This window comes from Rana temporaria, chromosome 5 (assembly GCF_905171775.1).
Source record: "Rana temporaria chromosome 5, aRanTem1.1, whole genome shotgun sequence".
In the NCBI taxonomy this organism is placed as follows: Eukaryota; Metazoa; Chordata; class Amphibia; order Anura; family Ranidae; genus Rana; species Rana temporaria.
Window position 1 is genome coordinate 97012745 of NC_053493.1, and position 15549 is coordinate 97028293.

General features: G+C 43.8%; 1 protein-coding gene across 1 annotated transcript in view; it reads right to left on the reverse strand.

Moving 5' to 3' along the window:
• Positions 1 to 15549, reverse strand: part of SKAP2 (src kinase associated phosphoprotein 2) — a 376072-nt gene that overhangs the window by 311223 nt on the left and 49300 nt on the right. Inside the window, exon 2 of the mRNA XM_040352898.1 lies at positions 4202 to 4307. Coding sequence (XP_040208832.1) covers positions 4202 to 4307 — 106 coding nt within the window. The remainder of the gene's footprint in view (positions 1 to 4201; positions 4308 to 15549) is intronic.

Genomic DNA, 15549 nt, shown 5'->3' on the forward strand with positions numbered 1-15549 from the left:
AATTGGGTCCAGAAAAATAACATTGTAGGGCATGGCATAGGAGTGGCCTGTTGTTGTTCCTTTTTTTGCCACCTGATGTCCACATAGCCAGGAGTCAGAGAAGAAAATTAGTTAGTAGAGTTAAGTGCAGGCCTGCCCCTGCTAGGGGAAGGGAACTCTGTATATTAGGAAGACAGAGCTTTGAGCATTCATTTCCATATGGAAAGTGATTATTGGATTTCCCTGTGATGTTGGGCCTGATTTGTTTAGCATTCCCTGAGGGAGCAGCATAAGAACTGTATGCATTTTCTAAGTGTATCTCTCTGGTATGGGATGCTGGACTCTGGGATGCCCCTTCTGTAGGTAATGGCTCTCTCATCTCTCCCCTAATACAACTTATCTCTGAACTTTACACTTGACTGTTTGTAACTGCTTAGTGCCGCCACATCCATGGAATGGTGATATCTCTTCTCCTATTGATTCAATAAACTTAAAAGCATCCCTGGTATAGACCCCTACTTCTCCCAACCTTTATATGTGGACGTCCATTGGAAACAAATATTGTTCTCAGGGGGGAAAAGTGGTGTCTGTGGTTCTATTGCCTGAAGGAAGTTTCCAGTTAGTGCTCCAAGAGGCATTGGCTTCTCAACATAATTATATGCAGAAGATGCTGTGTTCACTATTGCAAATGAAGGTGGTAAAACATAAAAATACCTTCTATGTTATTGCTTAACATAGTCACAAAATGTTTTCTATGATGTACTACAGATGAAATTGCCATAACTTTAACTATCCTTTTGGACGACCAAGTTGTGGAACCATCACTTAGTACTCTGATGTACGGAGAGGACTCTGATGTAAGGGGGAACACTGCAGCCTCTGGTGTAATGGGAAACTGTGATATAAGGGGGGCTCTGAAAATCCTGATTTACCTTAGTGTACTCATTTAGAGGCAGGAGAAAGAAGGGGGGAGACTTCAGTCACAGACAGGAATGGATGCTGGGCTCACTCACCTCTCATCCAGATGTATCTGAAGCTGTTGGACTTCAAATTTCAAACCCCCATATTGCTTTTCTGAGGCACAGTGCTGGGAATTGGAGTGTGGGCAGACACAGAGGGGTAGGGGCGGGAAGAAGAGGAGCAGATTGAGCCCTCTCTCCTCTCCCAACTGTATGTGGGGGGATTGTTAGTGCTGGCTTTGGGCAGTATAAAAGAGAGTGTGACAGACACTGTCAGCTTAGAAAGCTGGAGCCAGCAACCTTGCTGGGAAGCCATAGTCCAGTCTGAATAATGTTCCCGGGTTTCAGGCAATTGGAAACCCGGACACATGATTTCAAACCCAAACTGTCTAGGTGAATCCCGGACAGGTGGTAACCCTAGCTGGGATGAACAGTGCATGGGGTGCAAACATGGGCGTCCGTGCCATAGGGCAAGGGAGGGCGTTTGCCCCCCTAGAAATCAGTGCCATGATTCTCTGGGAGGAAAACAGCGGGCAGGAAGCAAGGCGGCGGCACAACGAATTCAATTAGAGCCGATCTCTCTCTTCTAGCTTCAGATGACAGAGAGGGGAGGGGGGATCGGGGGAGATATACAGTACAGACAGCCCACGGCTCTCCTCTCCCTTTCACAGTGCCGCTGCTCCATTTACCAGAGAACTCGGCAGCGGCACTGTGACAGGAAGAGGAGAGCCGGGGGCTGTCTGTACTGTACTGTACTCGCCCCCCTTCCCCTCTCTGTCTGCTGGTGCTAGAAAAAAGAGAGTGTCTCTAATTGGATTCGCCGTGCCGCCTCCTTGCTTTCTGCTTTCCTCGCCATGATTGGCCACAGCAGAGGGCCAATCAGAAGACTCTGGGGACTGGGGGCATCATGGGAGTGGCGGCCCCAGCGTGTCCACAGACACCATGCTAAAGCCCCCAGCACGCAAGCACTCTGTAGCTGTATGCCCCTGTCTTTGCTATGATGTGTGGTGTTTGACTACTTTTACCAATAAAAGGCAACCGAGAAGGTTTTTCCAGAGTGCGGCTGTCCAAACATTTCTTTCTACAATCACGCAAGCACTCTGCTGGAGGAGTGGGTTAGAAAAGGAAAAAAGAGAATACTGTGCTCATGCTGGGGGAAGCTAGAGAGAGCCAGGCTGTACCCACACAACCAGAGAGCCACGCTGTACCCGCACCACCAGAGAGCCACGCTGTACCCGCACCAACCAGAGAGTCACGCTGTACCCACACCAACCAGAGAGCCACGCTGTACCTGCACCAACCAGAGAGCCACGCTGTACCCGCACCAACCAGAGAGCCACGCTGTACCCCCACTAACCAGAGAGCCACGCTGTAACCACACAACCAGGGAGGGAGTCACGCTGTACCCGCACCACCAGAGAAAGAGTCACGGTGTACGCGCACCACCAGAGAGGGAGCCCCACTGTACCCGCACCACCAGAGAGGGAGCTCTGCTGTACCCGCACCACCAGAGAGGGAGCCCCACTGTACCCGCACCACCAGAGAGGGAGCCCCACTGTACCCGCACCACCAGAGAGGGAGCCCCACTGTACCCCACCACCAGAGAGGGAGCACCACTGTACCCGAACCACCAGAGAGGGAGCCCCGCTGTACCTGCACCACCAGAGAAGTAGCCCTGCTGTTATTATTGTTTCTACTGACACCAATGCTGGCGATTTTTATTTTGCGGAAACTGACAGCAAAGCTGGAGATTGTTATTGCAGAAACTGGCACTGATCCTGGGTGTTGTTATTTCCTTGGGGGGGGGGACTCAATTTTTTATGATATTGTCATTCAAAGTTCCTAGTTGCTTGATAGTTGCATCAGGTTTCTCAAACCTTTGCATGCCTGCGCTTTATGTGATAATGACTAAGCCCCTCCCCTTCATGACATTGTCAAAAAGGGACCGAGCATGGATGACCTTAAAATGATGCCCCCCCCCCCTTGGAAAAAGTTCAGCGGACGCCCCTGGGTGCATCGGTAAATGGTGTTGGAAGAGGAATTCAGAAGGTGCACAGGTGAGAAGTGTTGGAAGAGGTTGGCAAAGGGTGCAGAAGTAAGCGGTACTGGAAGAGGATTGCAGTGGTGAGCAGTGTTAGAAGAGTGTTGCAGGGGGTGTGGAGTGAACCCTAGTGCTGGAGTTACACACTTGTTGTGTCTGGACTCTCCGGAGACACCAGTGTCCCCTATCCACCTACAGCAGTGGCACAGAGATTGGAGGAGTCAGTGGCAGCAGTGGCACTAGCACTGTAGCCGTATTTAGCCCAACACCAAAAATGAAATATATTGCCATTTACCAATCATTACATTGTTTTTTAATTTTCCCCTCTGTTTTTACTTGGTGATTTGTCCAGTAACACACCTCCTGTATAGAGTGCCCCTGCTCTACACGAAGAAGCACAGGGGTCACTTTTGGACAGCAGCATTGTCAGTCCGGGGAGAGGGGAGTAACTAACAAATAAAACTAACAAATCAAAGCCAAACTCCAACTAATACTTTAAAAGCAGTTACAAAAAAAAAAAAAAAACATTTTCCTTTTGGGATAAAGGGTTTGAATAAATAAAGAAAAGCTGATCATTGTAAGCTGACCTGTCAGTGTTAAATAGTTTGTTTCATCCCTGTAACTGCTACATCTGCAGGATAGTGTGTTCTTTTGAAAAACAGCAGACTTACTGGCCAGAACACCAGGTGAAATTAAAGGAATGAGAGCCTAAAAGAATAAAACGAATGCGGCCGCTACATCCAACAATTGGTAAGCTGCAAGATACAGTAATAGATTTTGCTTTTGGGTTTAATACAGCTTAAGGTGAACGGCTGCTGGACAGATGTGTTGCCTGTTTTTTTTTTTTTTAACAGAAAAAGGTGTTGCCTGTTTAATACCTGTTATTGCCTGTTATTTATGACATGTTGTTAGTGGGTTGCCTCATTTTAAAAGGATTGCGTGGTTGTAGCTAGTATATACAATACATACATAATTTTACTAATGAATAACACCTTCTTGGCTATGTTTCTGTACTTATATAAAAACTACCTGTATATACAGTATGTTAAAATTTAATTGTGCAATCATGTGTGTAAATGGGCAAACAGCAAAAGGTGTCCCTGGAAATATTTTTTAAACAACTATACACTACTAATACAATTACGGTATTTTCCTTCTGTTTGATTTTACTCACAATTGAAAACAATTTAATTCAAAGGATTGTGATTTCAGGTGTACTTACTTAAGTTTAACATCCTTAATTTTCTTTATCAGGCTCTCTTTCTTATCTTTTGCCTTCTTTGATAAATTTTCTCCTTTTAATACATCTGATAGAAAAGTTTCCAACTCTAGAAATAAAAAAGTAAAATTAGACAAAGTTACAGTGACTTTCATTCATATAATATCTCAATGTATCAATGTATCACTACAAACATACCACATGGAATATTAGCCTATTTTCTTGGGTATCCTCATTTTCAGTGAAATAGGGGTGGAATTTTCAGTGCGACAACTTTATTTACCTTAATGTTTTTTTTTTGTTTTTTTTATTACAATATTAGGAACAGCACAAGTCCTTTTTAATTTGTAATATTTTTAGTGCAAATCTCCAGGCATCAGGGATCACAGTGCAAGAATATTGCATTATTATGTCAACGTCAATATCTAAGTTCATCCAGATCTGATATGTACACAGCACAGCTCTGTCTTACAGGGAAGGGGATAGGGTTGCCACTTTTTCTTCAAGTCAAACCCGAACACTTTAGCGGTGCACAGAATAATTTTTTTATTTTCTTTTAGCATACATTATAGGATTGCATCAGAACTTGGACACCTTTGGGCGCTCCAAAGAGAATAGTTATGTGTTGTGCATAGTGCCCACTTACCCTCCTGTCAGGCCCTGCTCCATGCCACATTCCTGTCTGAGTATTGTGCCCGGGTTTCAGGTGGATTGAAACCTGGACACATGATTTAAAACCTGGTCTGTCCGGGTGAATCCCGGACAGGTGGCAACCCTAGAAGGGAACCTGCTGCTTTCACTTTCACTTACAGTTCCTCACTGAGCTAATCTCTCTGTCACACTTCCCTCTTTTCCCTTATGCATGCTTATTGCACTCCAGCACAACTGACTGGCCCCTTGTGCTGTTCCCTTCCCTTCTCTAAACTCTGCTGTACTGATTATATAATAGATTGCAGGAGGCTGATATGGATACCAAGTCAAATTCAGGTACTTAGACAGCTTACATTTATAAAAAATACATTTAACAATGCATTATTGTACTCATAGCTACATTCGTTTTGTATTCTGCATCTGCCTGTGGCTCAGCTTTAGGGGTTAGGTATATGAGCACCTTTGAGCTAGATACATTTTAAGGGATCAGGCAAGGCAGTTGCATGTACATGTTTGGTTAAAGTTTAGATCAGCCATTACCAAACAGGCTACCTCCAGAGGTTTCTAAGGGTTCCTTGAGCTGTGGCTAACTAACCTTTAATCTCCTGCATAGTTCCAGGTCCAACTCAACTTGGCAGAGTCAGTGGGATGACTGTAAAAGTGGCATTCTAACCGCCACTGTAAGGGGGGCATTCTTTCCACTATCCATCACCAATGACTAGGGGCATTTCCACAATGACCCCCCCCCCCCCTTTCCAGATAGACTTATTTTAAAAGGGGCTCTCGGAGACCTGAGAATTAGTTCAAGGGTTCAAGGTTAGTTCAAGAGGTAAATAGGATGAGAAAGGCTGGTTAGGTTTTAATATGCTCAGCACAGCCTGGATCCTTCTATTCTTGGGCTCCTCTTTGCTGCTTCTGGCAGCTCCCTCCTATTGAGTGCCCCCACAGTCAGCAGCTTCCAATGGGGGCACTGGAGTCAAGTCACAGCTCCATGCATCCATTGGCTGACTGACTTTGATTGACAGCTGTGGGAGCAAACGGCACTGCTGCTGTGTCTCAGCCAATCAGGAGGAGTGTCCTGGATGGCTTAAACATTCATGGACAACGTTGGAAAGAGATGGGGCTCAGGTAAGTAATTAGGGGATGCTGGGGAGGCTGCTACACACAGAAGGTTTATTTTATTTTTTTACCTTAATGCATAGAAGGCATTGAGATAAAAAACCTTCTGTCTTTACAACACCTTTAAGCATTAGATTAAAGTGACAGTAAACTCTGGTTAAAAACTATATTTTATTCAAATACAGTATGTATTCTTGACTAAAAAATACCTTCTATTGCTCTCAGCCCCATCCAAATCTCCACATTCCCTTTTTTTCTTCTGCTGCTGTGATCCAATGGTAATAGATTGTATCAGCAATAGGAATGAGCCGAACACCCCCCTGTTCGGTTCACACCAGAACTTGCGAATACACCAAATGTTCGTGTGAACTTTAGAACCCTATTAAAGTCTATGGGTCTCGAACGTTTGAAATCTAAAGTGCTAATTTTAAAGGCTAATATGCAAGTTATTGTCCTAAAAAGTGTTTGGGGACCCGGGATCTGTCCCGGGGGACATGTATCAATGCAAAAAAAGTTTTAAAAACTGCAGTTTTTTCGGGAGCAGTGATTTTAATAATGCTAAAAGTGAAACAATAAAAGTGAAATATTCCTTTACATTTCGTACCTGGGGGGGGGGGTGTATAGTTAGCATGTGAAATATTGCATGTTTCCCGTACTTAGAACTGTCTCTGCACAAAGTGTCATTTCTGAAAGAAAAAAAGACATTTAAAACTGAATGAATTGTTGGCTCTGGCAATTCAGAGCGAATTCATTCATAAAAAAAAATAGCGTGGGGGTCCCCCCAAAATCAATCGGTGGCCGCCTCTCTCCGCCGGACACAGCCCAGCGGAATGATGCGGCTGGAGCTTTGACATTTCTTATATAGGGGAGGCGGGGGCCACCTGTCACGTGATCCCGCACCCTCTGACGCACCCTCTGCTACGTCACTGGGAAAGCCCAGTCTTCCCCCTTGAGTCAGAGGGTGCGGGGTCACATGACGGGTGGCCCCGCCTCCCCTATATAAGAAATGTCAAAGCTCCAGCCACGTCATTCCTCTGGGCTGTGTCCGGCGGAGAGAGGCGGACTCTGATGCTGTGCTCTGGAGCTCTGGATGCCGGAAGATCTTTTCATCGCTGGACCGGAGAGGAGTTAACCCGTCGCTGGATACAGACAACGTTGGAGCAGGGAGCCGGGACGAGTGGATTACCACCGACTTTTTTCTACGGTGTGGGTGTGTGTTTTTTCCAACTATTTACACTTCCTTTGTGAAATGGTAGGGGTACAATGTACCCCATTACCAATTCACATAGGGGGAGCAGGATCTGGGGTCCCCTTTGTTAAAGGTGTCTTCCAGATTCTGATAAGCCCCCCACCCGCAGACCCCCACAACCACCGGGCAAGGGTTGTGGGGATGAGGCCCTTGTCCCCATCAACATGGGGACATGCTCCCCATGTTGAGGGCATGTGGCCTGGTACGGTTCATGCGGCTGGCCAGGTTAACGTGCTCGGATAAGGGGTCTGGTGTGGATTTTTGGGGGAACTCCACGCCATTTTTTTTTTAAATTTGGGGTGGAGTTCCCCTTAAAATCCACACCAGACCTAAAGGGTCTGGAATGGATATTTGGGGTACCCCACGTCATTTTGTTTTAAATTGACAGCAGGGTTCTCCTTAATATCCATTCCAGACCTGAAGGGCCTGGTAATTGAATTTGTTTTAAATGTATTTTTTTCTTTCAGAAATGACACTTTGTGCAGAGACAGTTCTAAGTACGGGTAACATGCGCTATTTCACATGCTAACTTTACACCCCCCCAGGTATGAAATTTAAAGGAATATTTCACTTTTATTGTTTCACTTTTAGCATTATTAAAATCAGTGCTCCCGAAAAAACATGCATTAATACATGTCCCCTGGGGCAGGACCTGGGTCCCCAAACACTTTTTAGGACAATAACTTGCATATTACCCTTTAAAATTAGCACTTTAGATTTCTCCCATAGATTTTAACAGGGTGTTCCGCGGCTTTTCGAATTTGCCGCCAACACCCCAAATTGTTCCTTGTTCGCCGAACAGGCAAACCTTTCATATATCCTCCAGTCCTCCATTCATAGATAATTTTTCATTCATAAAAGCTATAGTACAGCTTCTATGAATGGAAGAGGGGGGCAGGGAGGGTGGTTCATTAATACAGCTACATATCATTCTTGATTAACAAAATTGTATGGTGAATCTAAAGTGTTTTCAATGGCTGGAGCAGTCATCAAAACTAACATTGTGGAAAACAAAAATGTTTTAACAATGTTCTTCTTTATTTACTGTTGCCTTTTATACCAAAGTACTAAGGGAAGACCAAAACACTCCACATCCTTGTACAGTACATTACCAGTTTTAAAACTTTCCTTTTGTAGTGAATAGGTTTTGCGGTTCATTTTTCAGTGTACTGCTTCAATAACCCTCCTGCACAGTTAATCTGGACCCTCAATAAACTTCTACAAAATTTGACACGGGTGATGAATGACCTTTTCCACTTAAGTAAGAAGGCTTTTTGGAAGCACTATTCTTGAGGAAACATTTTTGTAACATTGCAAGCAATGATACTGCATTGTTCTGTTACTTTTCCAAACTACTTACCATCAGTGATCTAAAATCTTACAGTTAAAGTAAGTGTACAAGTCAAAAGTTTTCTCTGAAACTATATATATATATATATATATATATATATATATATATATATATATATATATATATATATATATATATATATACACATATATATATATATATATATATATATATATATATATATATATATATATATATATATATATATATATATATTCTAAATGTTAAAAGGGTGGGCAGCACCAGCAGACAAAAATAGTTATATATGCAAGTAATCAGGTGGACCCCCCCCAAAAAAATCAATAAATCAATATATAATATAGGGGGATTACAGTGCAATAAGTATAAACTTATAGCTATAATAATTATATGTGACCCCCTTGTAACATATATACATATATTACGTATACTACGTTTATAAGATGTATGTTCATGCAATGCTGAGGCCTATAAAAAGGTGTGTATGTGTAATGACCATAGGTGTGCGCAGCCTATTGCATTAGGGTGTGCACCCCAAAGCTCAAACATATTTGCATGTGTATATACAGTATACTGATGGTGTCAGCAGAGCGGTAGACGGTGTCAGTAGGGAAGAGGACAGTGTCAGTAGTTTTTTTTTTTTTTTTAGGAGCCCCATTAGGGAGCTTTGGTGAAATATTGGGGGTATATTTCTGTGCATTACTGCATGTTTAACGCACTATATTCCAGTGTGTTACTGCACGTTTAATGCAGAATATTTCTGTGCATTAGTGCATGTTTAAAGTAGTATATTTTGGTGTGTTATGTGCCGTTTAATGCTGTATTTTTCTGTGCGTTAGTGCCAGTTTAATGTAGTATTTTTCGGTACAATGTGCACCACACAGGGTGATTAGGGTGTGCCCAGGCACACCTGGCACACCCTGTGCGCACGCCTATGGTAATGACAGATCATGTGACACTTAGATTGCACACAGGTGGACATCTAAGTGAAGTGAACTCCTGCGCTGTCTAGAGTGAGGGGACAAGTGAAAAGTGGGGATACTGCTGCAAATAAAAAAGAGGTCTACCTCGATAGACAAAAAGTGATAATTGTAACAAGTGAAATATTTGCGCTGTAAAGTGTTATACAAATTAATGTGTGTGTGCATATAACCACATACATATACAAGTACAAAAAATGGGTGGGGAAAGTCCAAAAAAGGGGAGTGACACTAATATACCAGTAAACAATATTGTTGAATAGTCCTTAATCGAGGGCACAGTGCTGAAGAGGTCCAGGTACAACAAAATCCAACCATGTAGGGGTGCAGTTCATCAATACTTAATCCAATCAATAACGTTGTGAAGTGAAAAATGTTGAAAAACACAACAAGAAAAATAAAATATAAAAATAGAAATAAAAATAAATATAAAAATAAAAATAAGGGTCAAAGTATTTCAGAAGAAGGAGGCCTTGTATCCAAAAAGGGTGAAAGATAGAGAGTGAGCCGTAACCAAGATCTCATATATGCACCTCTAGTGATCCCAGCAGCTCACCTCTAATCTGGCAAGCTGGATTGAATCAGCCTGATCCTGATGGGTGTGGTCCGTTGTTGGATATCACATACGGGTCTCCATAAAGTGTATTACATGAAAAAGTAAAAAGGGGTAGAAACCAAATGGTGTGATAACGTCACAGAGAGGGGTAGCAATGTCTTCTGATTTAAACCAGTGGAGATGCACTCACATGTAGGTGAAAAAACTGGGGCTCTTATCCACGAACGCCGAGCTCGTCAGTCCCTCCTTCCTCTCCCTTACTGATTCTCCAGGGTTAGGGGTCCCGTGTCCCCAATGGTTCACGAATCGGCTCTTGTTATGTATGAGGATCTCGGTAGTGTATGTGGGGTAAGAGAGAAGGACAAGCCTGATCGTGTGATATCATCAACAATAAACAAAAACCCCCCAGGAATGCCCAGGTAGTAATGCACTCACATGAACAATATAACATAAAAGACCTTCCTCCACGAGTGCGGACTCGCAATAAATCTGTGCCTCCAACACTTCCCCTCTATCTGTGGCTCAGTCCGGACACTCAGATGTGGCAGTCATACATGGGGGGAAGTGGAATAGACAACCACAGCGTAGCCCAGTCAGACGTGAAAAGTTTATTTTAAAAGCACTTAAAAACTCACATTTAAAATAGAAATTGCTGCATCAATCCGACGAGTGGCGAACTCGTATATCCAGTGGTCGGATGCTGGAGTGTGTCAAGCCCTCCAATCCCGACGCGTATCGTCAACATGTGACTTCATCAACATGTGACTTCACCCTGATGAAGTCACATGTTGACGATACGCGTCGGGATTGGAGGGCTTGACACACTCCAGCATCCGACCACTGGATATACGAGTTCGCCACTCGTCGGATTGATGCAGCAATTTCGATTTTAAATGTGAGTTTTTAAGTGCTTTTAAAATAAACTTTTCACGTCTGACTGGGCTACGCTGTGGTTGTCTATTCCACTTCCCCCCATGTATGACTGCCACATCTGAGTGTCCGGACTGAGCCACAGATAGAGGGGAAGTGTTGGAGGCACAGATTTATTGCGAGTCCGCACTCGTGGAGGAAGGTCTTTTATGTTATATTGTTCATGTGAGTGCATTACTACCTGGGCATTCCTGGGGGGGTTTTGTTTATTGTTGATGATATCACACGATCAGGCTTGTCCTTCTTTCTTACCCCACATACACTACCGAGATCCTCATACATAACAAGAGCCGATTCGTGAACCATTGGGGACACGGGACTCCTAACCCTGGAGAATCAGTAAGGGAGAGGAAGGAGGGACTGACGAGCTCGGCGTTCGTGGATAAGAGCCCCAGTTTTTTCACCTACATGTGAGTGCATCTCCACTGGTTTAAATCAGAAGACATTGCTACCCCTCTCTGTGACGTTATCACACCATTTGGTTTCTACCCCTTTTTACTTTTTCATGTAATACACTTTATGGAGACCCGTATGTGATACCCAACAACGGACCACACCCATCAGGATCAGGCTGATTTAATCCAGCTTGCCAGATTAGAGGTGAGCTGCTGGGATCACTAGAGGTGCATATATGAGATCTTGGTTACGGCTCACTCTCTATCTTTCACCCTTTTTGGATACAAGGCCTCCTTCTTCTGAAATACTTTGACCCTTATTTTTATTTTTATTTTTATATTTATTTTTATTTCTATTTTTATATTTTATTTTTATTGTTGTGTTTTTCAACATTTTTCACTTCACAACGTTATTGATTGGATTAAGTATTGATGAACTGCACCCCTACATGGTTGGCTTTTGTTGTACCTGGACCTCTTCAGCACTGTGCCCTCGATTAACGACTATTCAACAATATTGTTTACTGGTATATTAGTGTCACTCCCCTTTTTTGGACTTTCCCCACCCATTTTTTGTACTTGTATATGTATGTGGTTATATGCACACACACATTAATTTGTATAACACTTTACAGCGCAAATATTTCACTTGTTACAGGTGGACATCATTTCACTAATTATGTGACTTCCAAAGGTAATTGGTTGCACCAGAGCTTTTCATGGGCTTCATACCAAAGGGGTTGAATAGATACGCACATGCCAGTTTTTTATTTCTGAAAAATAGTTTTATGTATATGTAGCGCCTGGCTACTTCCAAGTACCGGTGCTAGTTAAATTCAGAGGGGGATCAGAGTGTTAACTAACTCTGATCCAATTATTATGTTCAAAGTTGGGTCTCTGTTTCAGCTTGGCTGTGCTGTGGGCTCTTTCTGTCGTTTCTGGGATGCTGTTCCCACCCAGGGTGATAGGTGGCAGCAGTGTAGTCGAGGTTTGGGTGCTCTTCCCCAGCAGCCTATCAGGAGGGGTTTTCCTCGCTGTGCATGCTGGGGGAGGGTATTTATGAAACAGACGCCATTGGTCTGGGTCTTCTTCTTCTTTGGAGTGCGGCACCCACCTTTAGGGTGACCGCATCACGTCGCCCCGGGGTAATGGCTTTCCAGGCCGGGGTGCGCGTGCCACGCGGTGTTCCTGGTTCCGGGACCATGTTGGTCCGGAACATTTGAGCTGTGGCGGGGAGCCCAGTAGTCGACTGGGTTCCCAATCTTGAAAGATCCCAAGCGAGGAAGCTGTTCGGTGGGGAGTCCATCTAAAGGAGAGCCAATGAGAGCCTGGCGATCCAATAGGGTCTCGACAAACCAAGGTAACCGGACACTGAGAGGCTGGTCACCTGTCAGTCGGTAACCTAAAAACTACCTGAAGGAGATCCAAGCGAAAAATCTATCAAGGAGGATCATCTCCGCCATCACAATTCTGGGGAGGGTCTGTGGCAGAGACTTTTTCCCTAAGTTCATTCCAGGAGGGTCTGTGGCAGAGACTTTTCCTTCAAGTTCTGAGTGCTACCAAGGAGGGCCTGTGGCAGAGACTTTTCCTCTAAGTTCCAAGCGATACTCTGGCTGCCAGGCCGGTGAGAGAGGCCTCTCCGGGTATGCTATGCCCACTCTGGCTGGAGTGGCGAAGAATTCAAAGTGTTGTTGGAAGCAGGACTGTTTCCTATTGTTACGCCTGAGTCTGCTATTTCTCCTTCTATTTCATCTCTACTCTTCACCACAAGTTTTATTGTTTTTACCCAGCTGGGTAATAAAGAGCACAGAAAAAGACACCTGTAGTGGACATTCCGTTACTGTTACATTCACCATACACCCCCAGGACGGCAGAGGAGTCACAAGGTAACGTGCCACCCAAAACAAACCAGCAGCTTGTTCAGGGGTAGTGCTACATATATATTTTTCAAATTTTACTTCACCAACTTAGATCCATCACATATAATTCAGATAAAAAAAAAAACATTGAACTAAAGTCTGTAATGTAACAAAATAGGTAAAAATCCCAAAGGGGGTGAATACTTTTGCAAGGCACTGTATGGTTTCTGTGTGTTTCAATTGAAGTCTATGTAGCCAAAATTGCACTGGAATCCCCCCAAAGTAGTGCAGGCACCTTTTCCAAAATTGTGATGTGCTGAGCCGCACTTATGTGAATGGGCACCATTGAAAACAATGTGCTTTCCATTGTCATTTAATTCTGTGCAACTCTTCACATATAGTCTTAAACTGTGGTGCCTGGGTCTGCAACCAAATCATATATTTGAAGGCAGCAGGTATGAAATGTATTGCTGCTGGGTTTAGGGATCACTCTCACTTAACCACTTGTTGCCTGACCACAGTAGATTTACTACAAGCGGGTGGCACAACCAGGCAACTTCCTGTTTTTTGGGCACGCATGCACTTGCTGACCCATGCTGTAATTGGACACAGCATAAGTTTATCAGTAAGTTTCAGCCAATGATTTTGGCAGAAACCTGCTGATCGGCTGTGGCTAATCACAGTACAGAGTTCAGTGTTTACAAACACACATAGCTCTGTGTACACAGAGCAGCGATCTGGCTGTTTCTTCTCCCTGAAAAGCAAGAAGAAAAGCAGCCAGATCTGTGAGTAAAAGCAGCACATACTATACACATTACACTTGGTAGGTGCACAGTTAACTCCTTCATTGCTATTCCCTATCTCAAAAAATCCTAGATACTTGTCTGAGTTTCTGCTCCTCCAGCTTCAATACTCTGAGTTGATAACCCAGAAGAAATGCAAAGATAAGGACTTATGACTTTTCTGTTGTTATTTAAATCAACATACTTGTTCCACACTTGTGACTGCCACCATAACAACCATAACAACCAGGCAACTTGCATAAAAAAGGGTCAGCACTGCAGTCTTAAACTCCATAAGGGACTAAGGCCTCGTCCCCACGGTCATGTGTATGTTTTTCGTCGAGAAAACTGTCGTGGATCTCAACGAGAAAAAAAGAGAACATGCTCTCTTTTTTCTCATCGGGAGATTCAATTTCCTCGCCGTGTTTCTCGTCAGGATGGTTTACGACGAGAAACACGTTCCTGTGTATGCTTAGAAACCCACACATGCTCAGAATAAAGTATGAGATGGGAGTGCACCTTCGGTAAAAGTAGCGTTCGTAATGGAGATAGCACATTCGTCACGCTGTAACAGACTGAAAAGCGCGAATCGTCTCTCACCAAACTTTTACTTAACACGCGGTTACACGAGATTAGCAAAAGCAGCCCCAAGGGTGGCGCCAGTGGAATCGGACTTCCCCTTTATAGTGCCGTCGTACGTGTTGTACATCACCGCGTTTGAGAACGACGAGATTTTGTCTTGACAGTGTGTATGCAAGGAAAGCTTGACAAGATTCTCATCAAGCTTGACAGGAACCTCGTCGAGAAAAAAGACATTTCTTTTACGACAAGATTCTCGGTCATGGGTACGAGGCCAAAAAGCAAAGGTTGGTCTTTATGTTACATTAACCTATATACTTGATGCAGAAGCATATTCAGCACTCTTGGCATCAGACTCTCTCCCAAGGCAGGGGTGTAAATGATCAGGAATGTAGTGTCAAATGCACGACACCCATTCATTTTTCTCAATGCTGCTAAAAGACTATTATTTTTTCCATGAAACTGTAGGTTCTAAGTTTGGATTCTAAAGACAGCATGGGGCTGCAAACAATGTACGTGGTTTTCCTTAATCACTATACTATAGCACACTATTTATAATTGAGGACAGAAATGGTTATCATCTCTTTGGTACACTGCACTTCACTATACTTATGGGGGGCCATCCTATTCATAAAAATGGGGCCACAATGTGCAGCTAGGGGAGCCCCATGGAATCCTCCTTATTAGAGCACGGAGATCCTTGTGATTGGGGAAAAGGTGCTCATGGGCTCTTCTCCTCGCAGCTTTTTTAAAGAACTTACATTCAGTTCTGGTGTCCATTCAGTTCTGGTGTTCCCCATCAGTTTCAGAGTATTGAAGAATGCGAAGCATGTTTTTTTTGGGGGGGGGGGGGTTAAGCAGTAGCAGTAAAGCTGGCCATCCATTATAGGACTGGGCTGCTCATCTTGGCTTTGGCTTGGG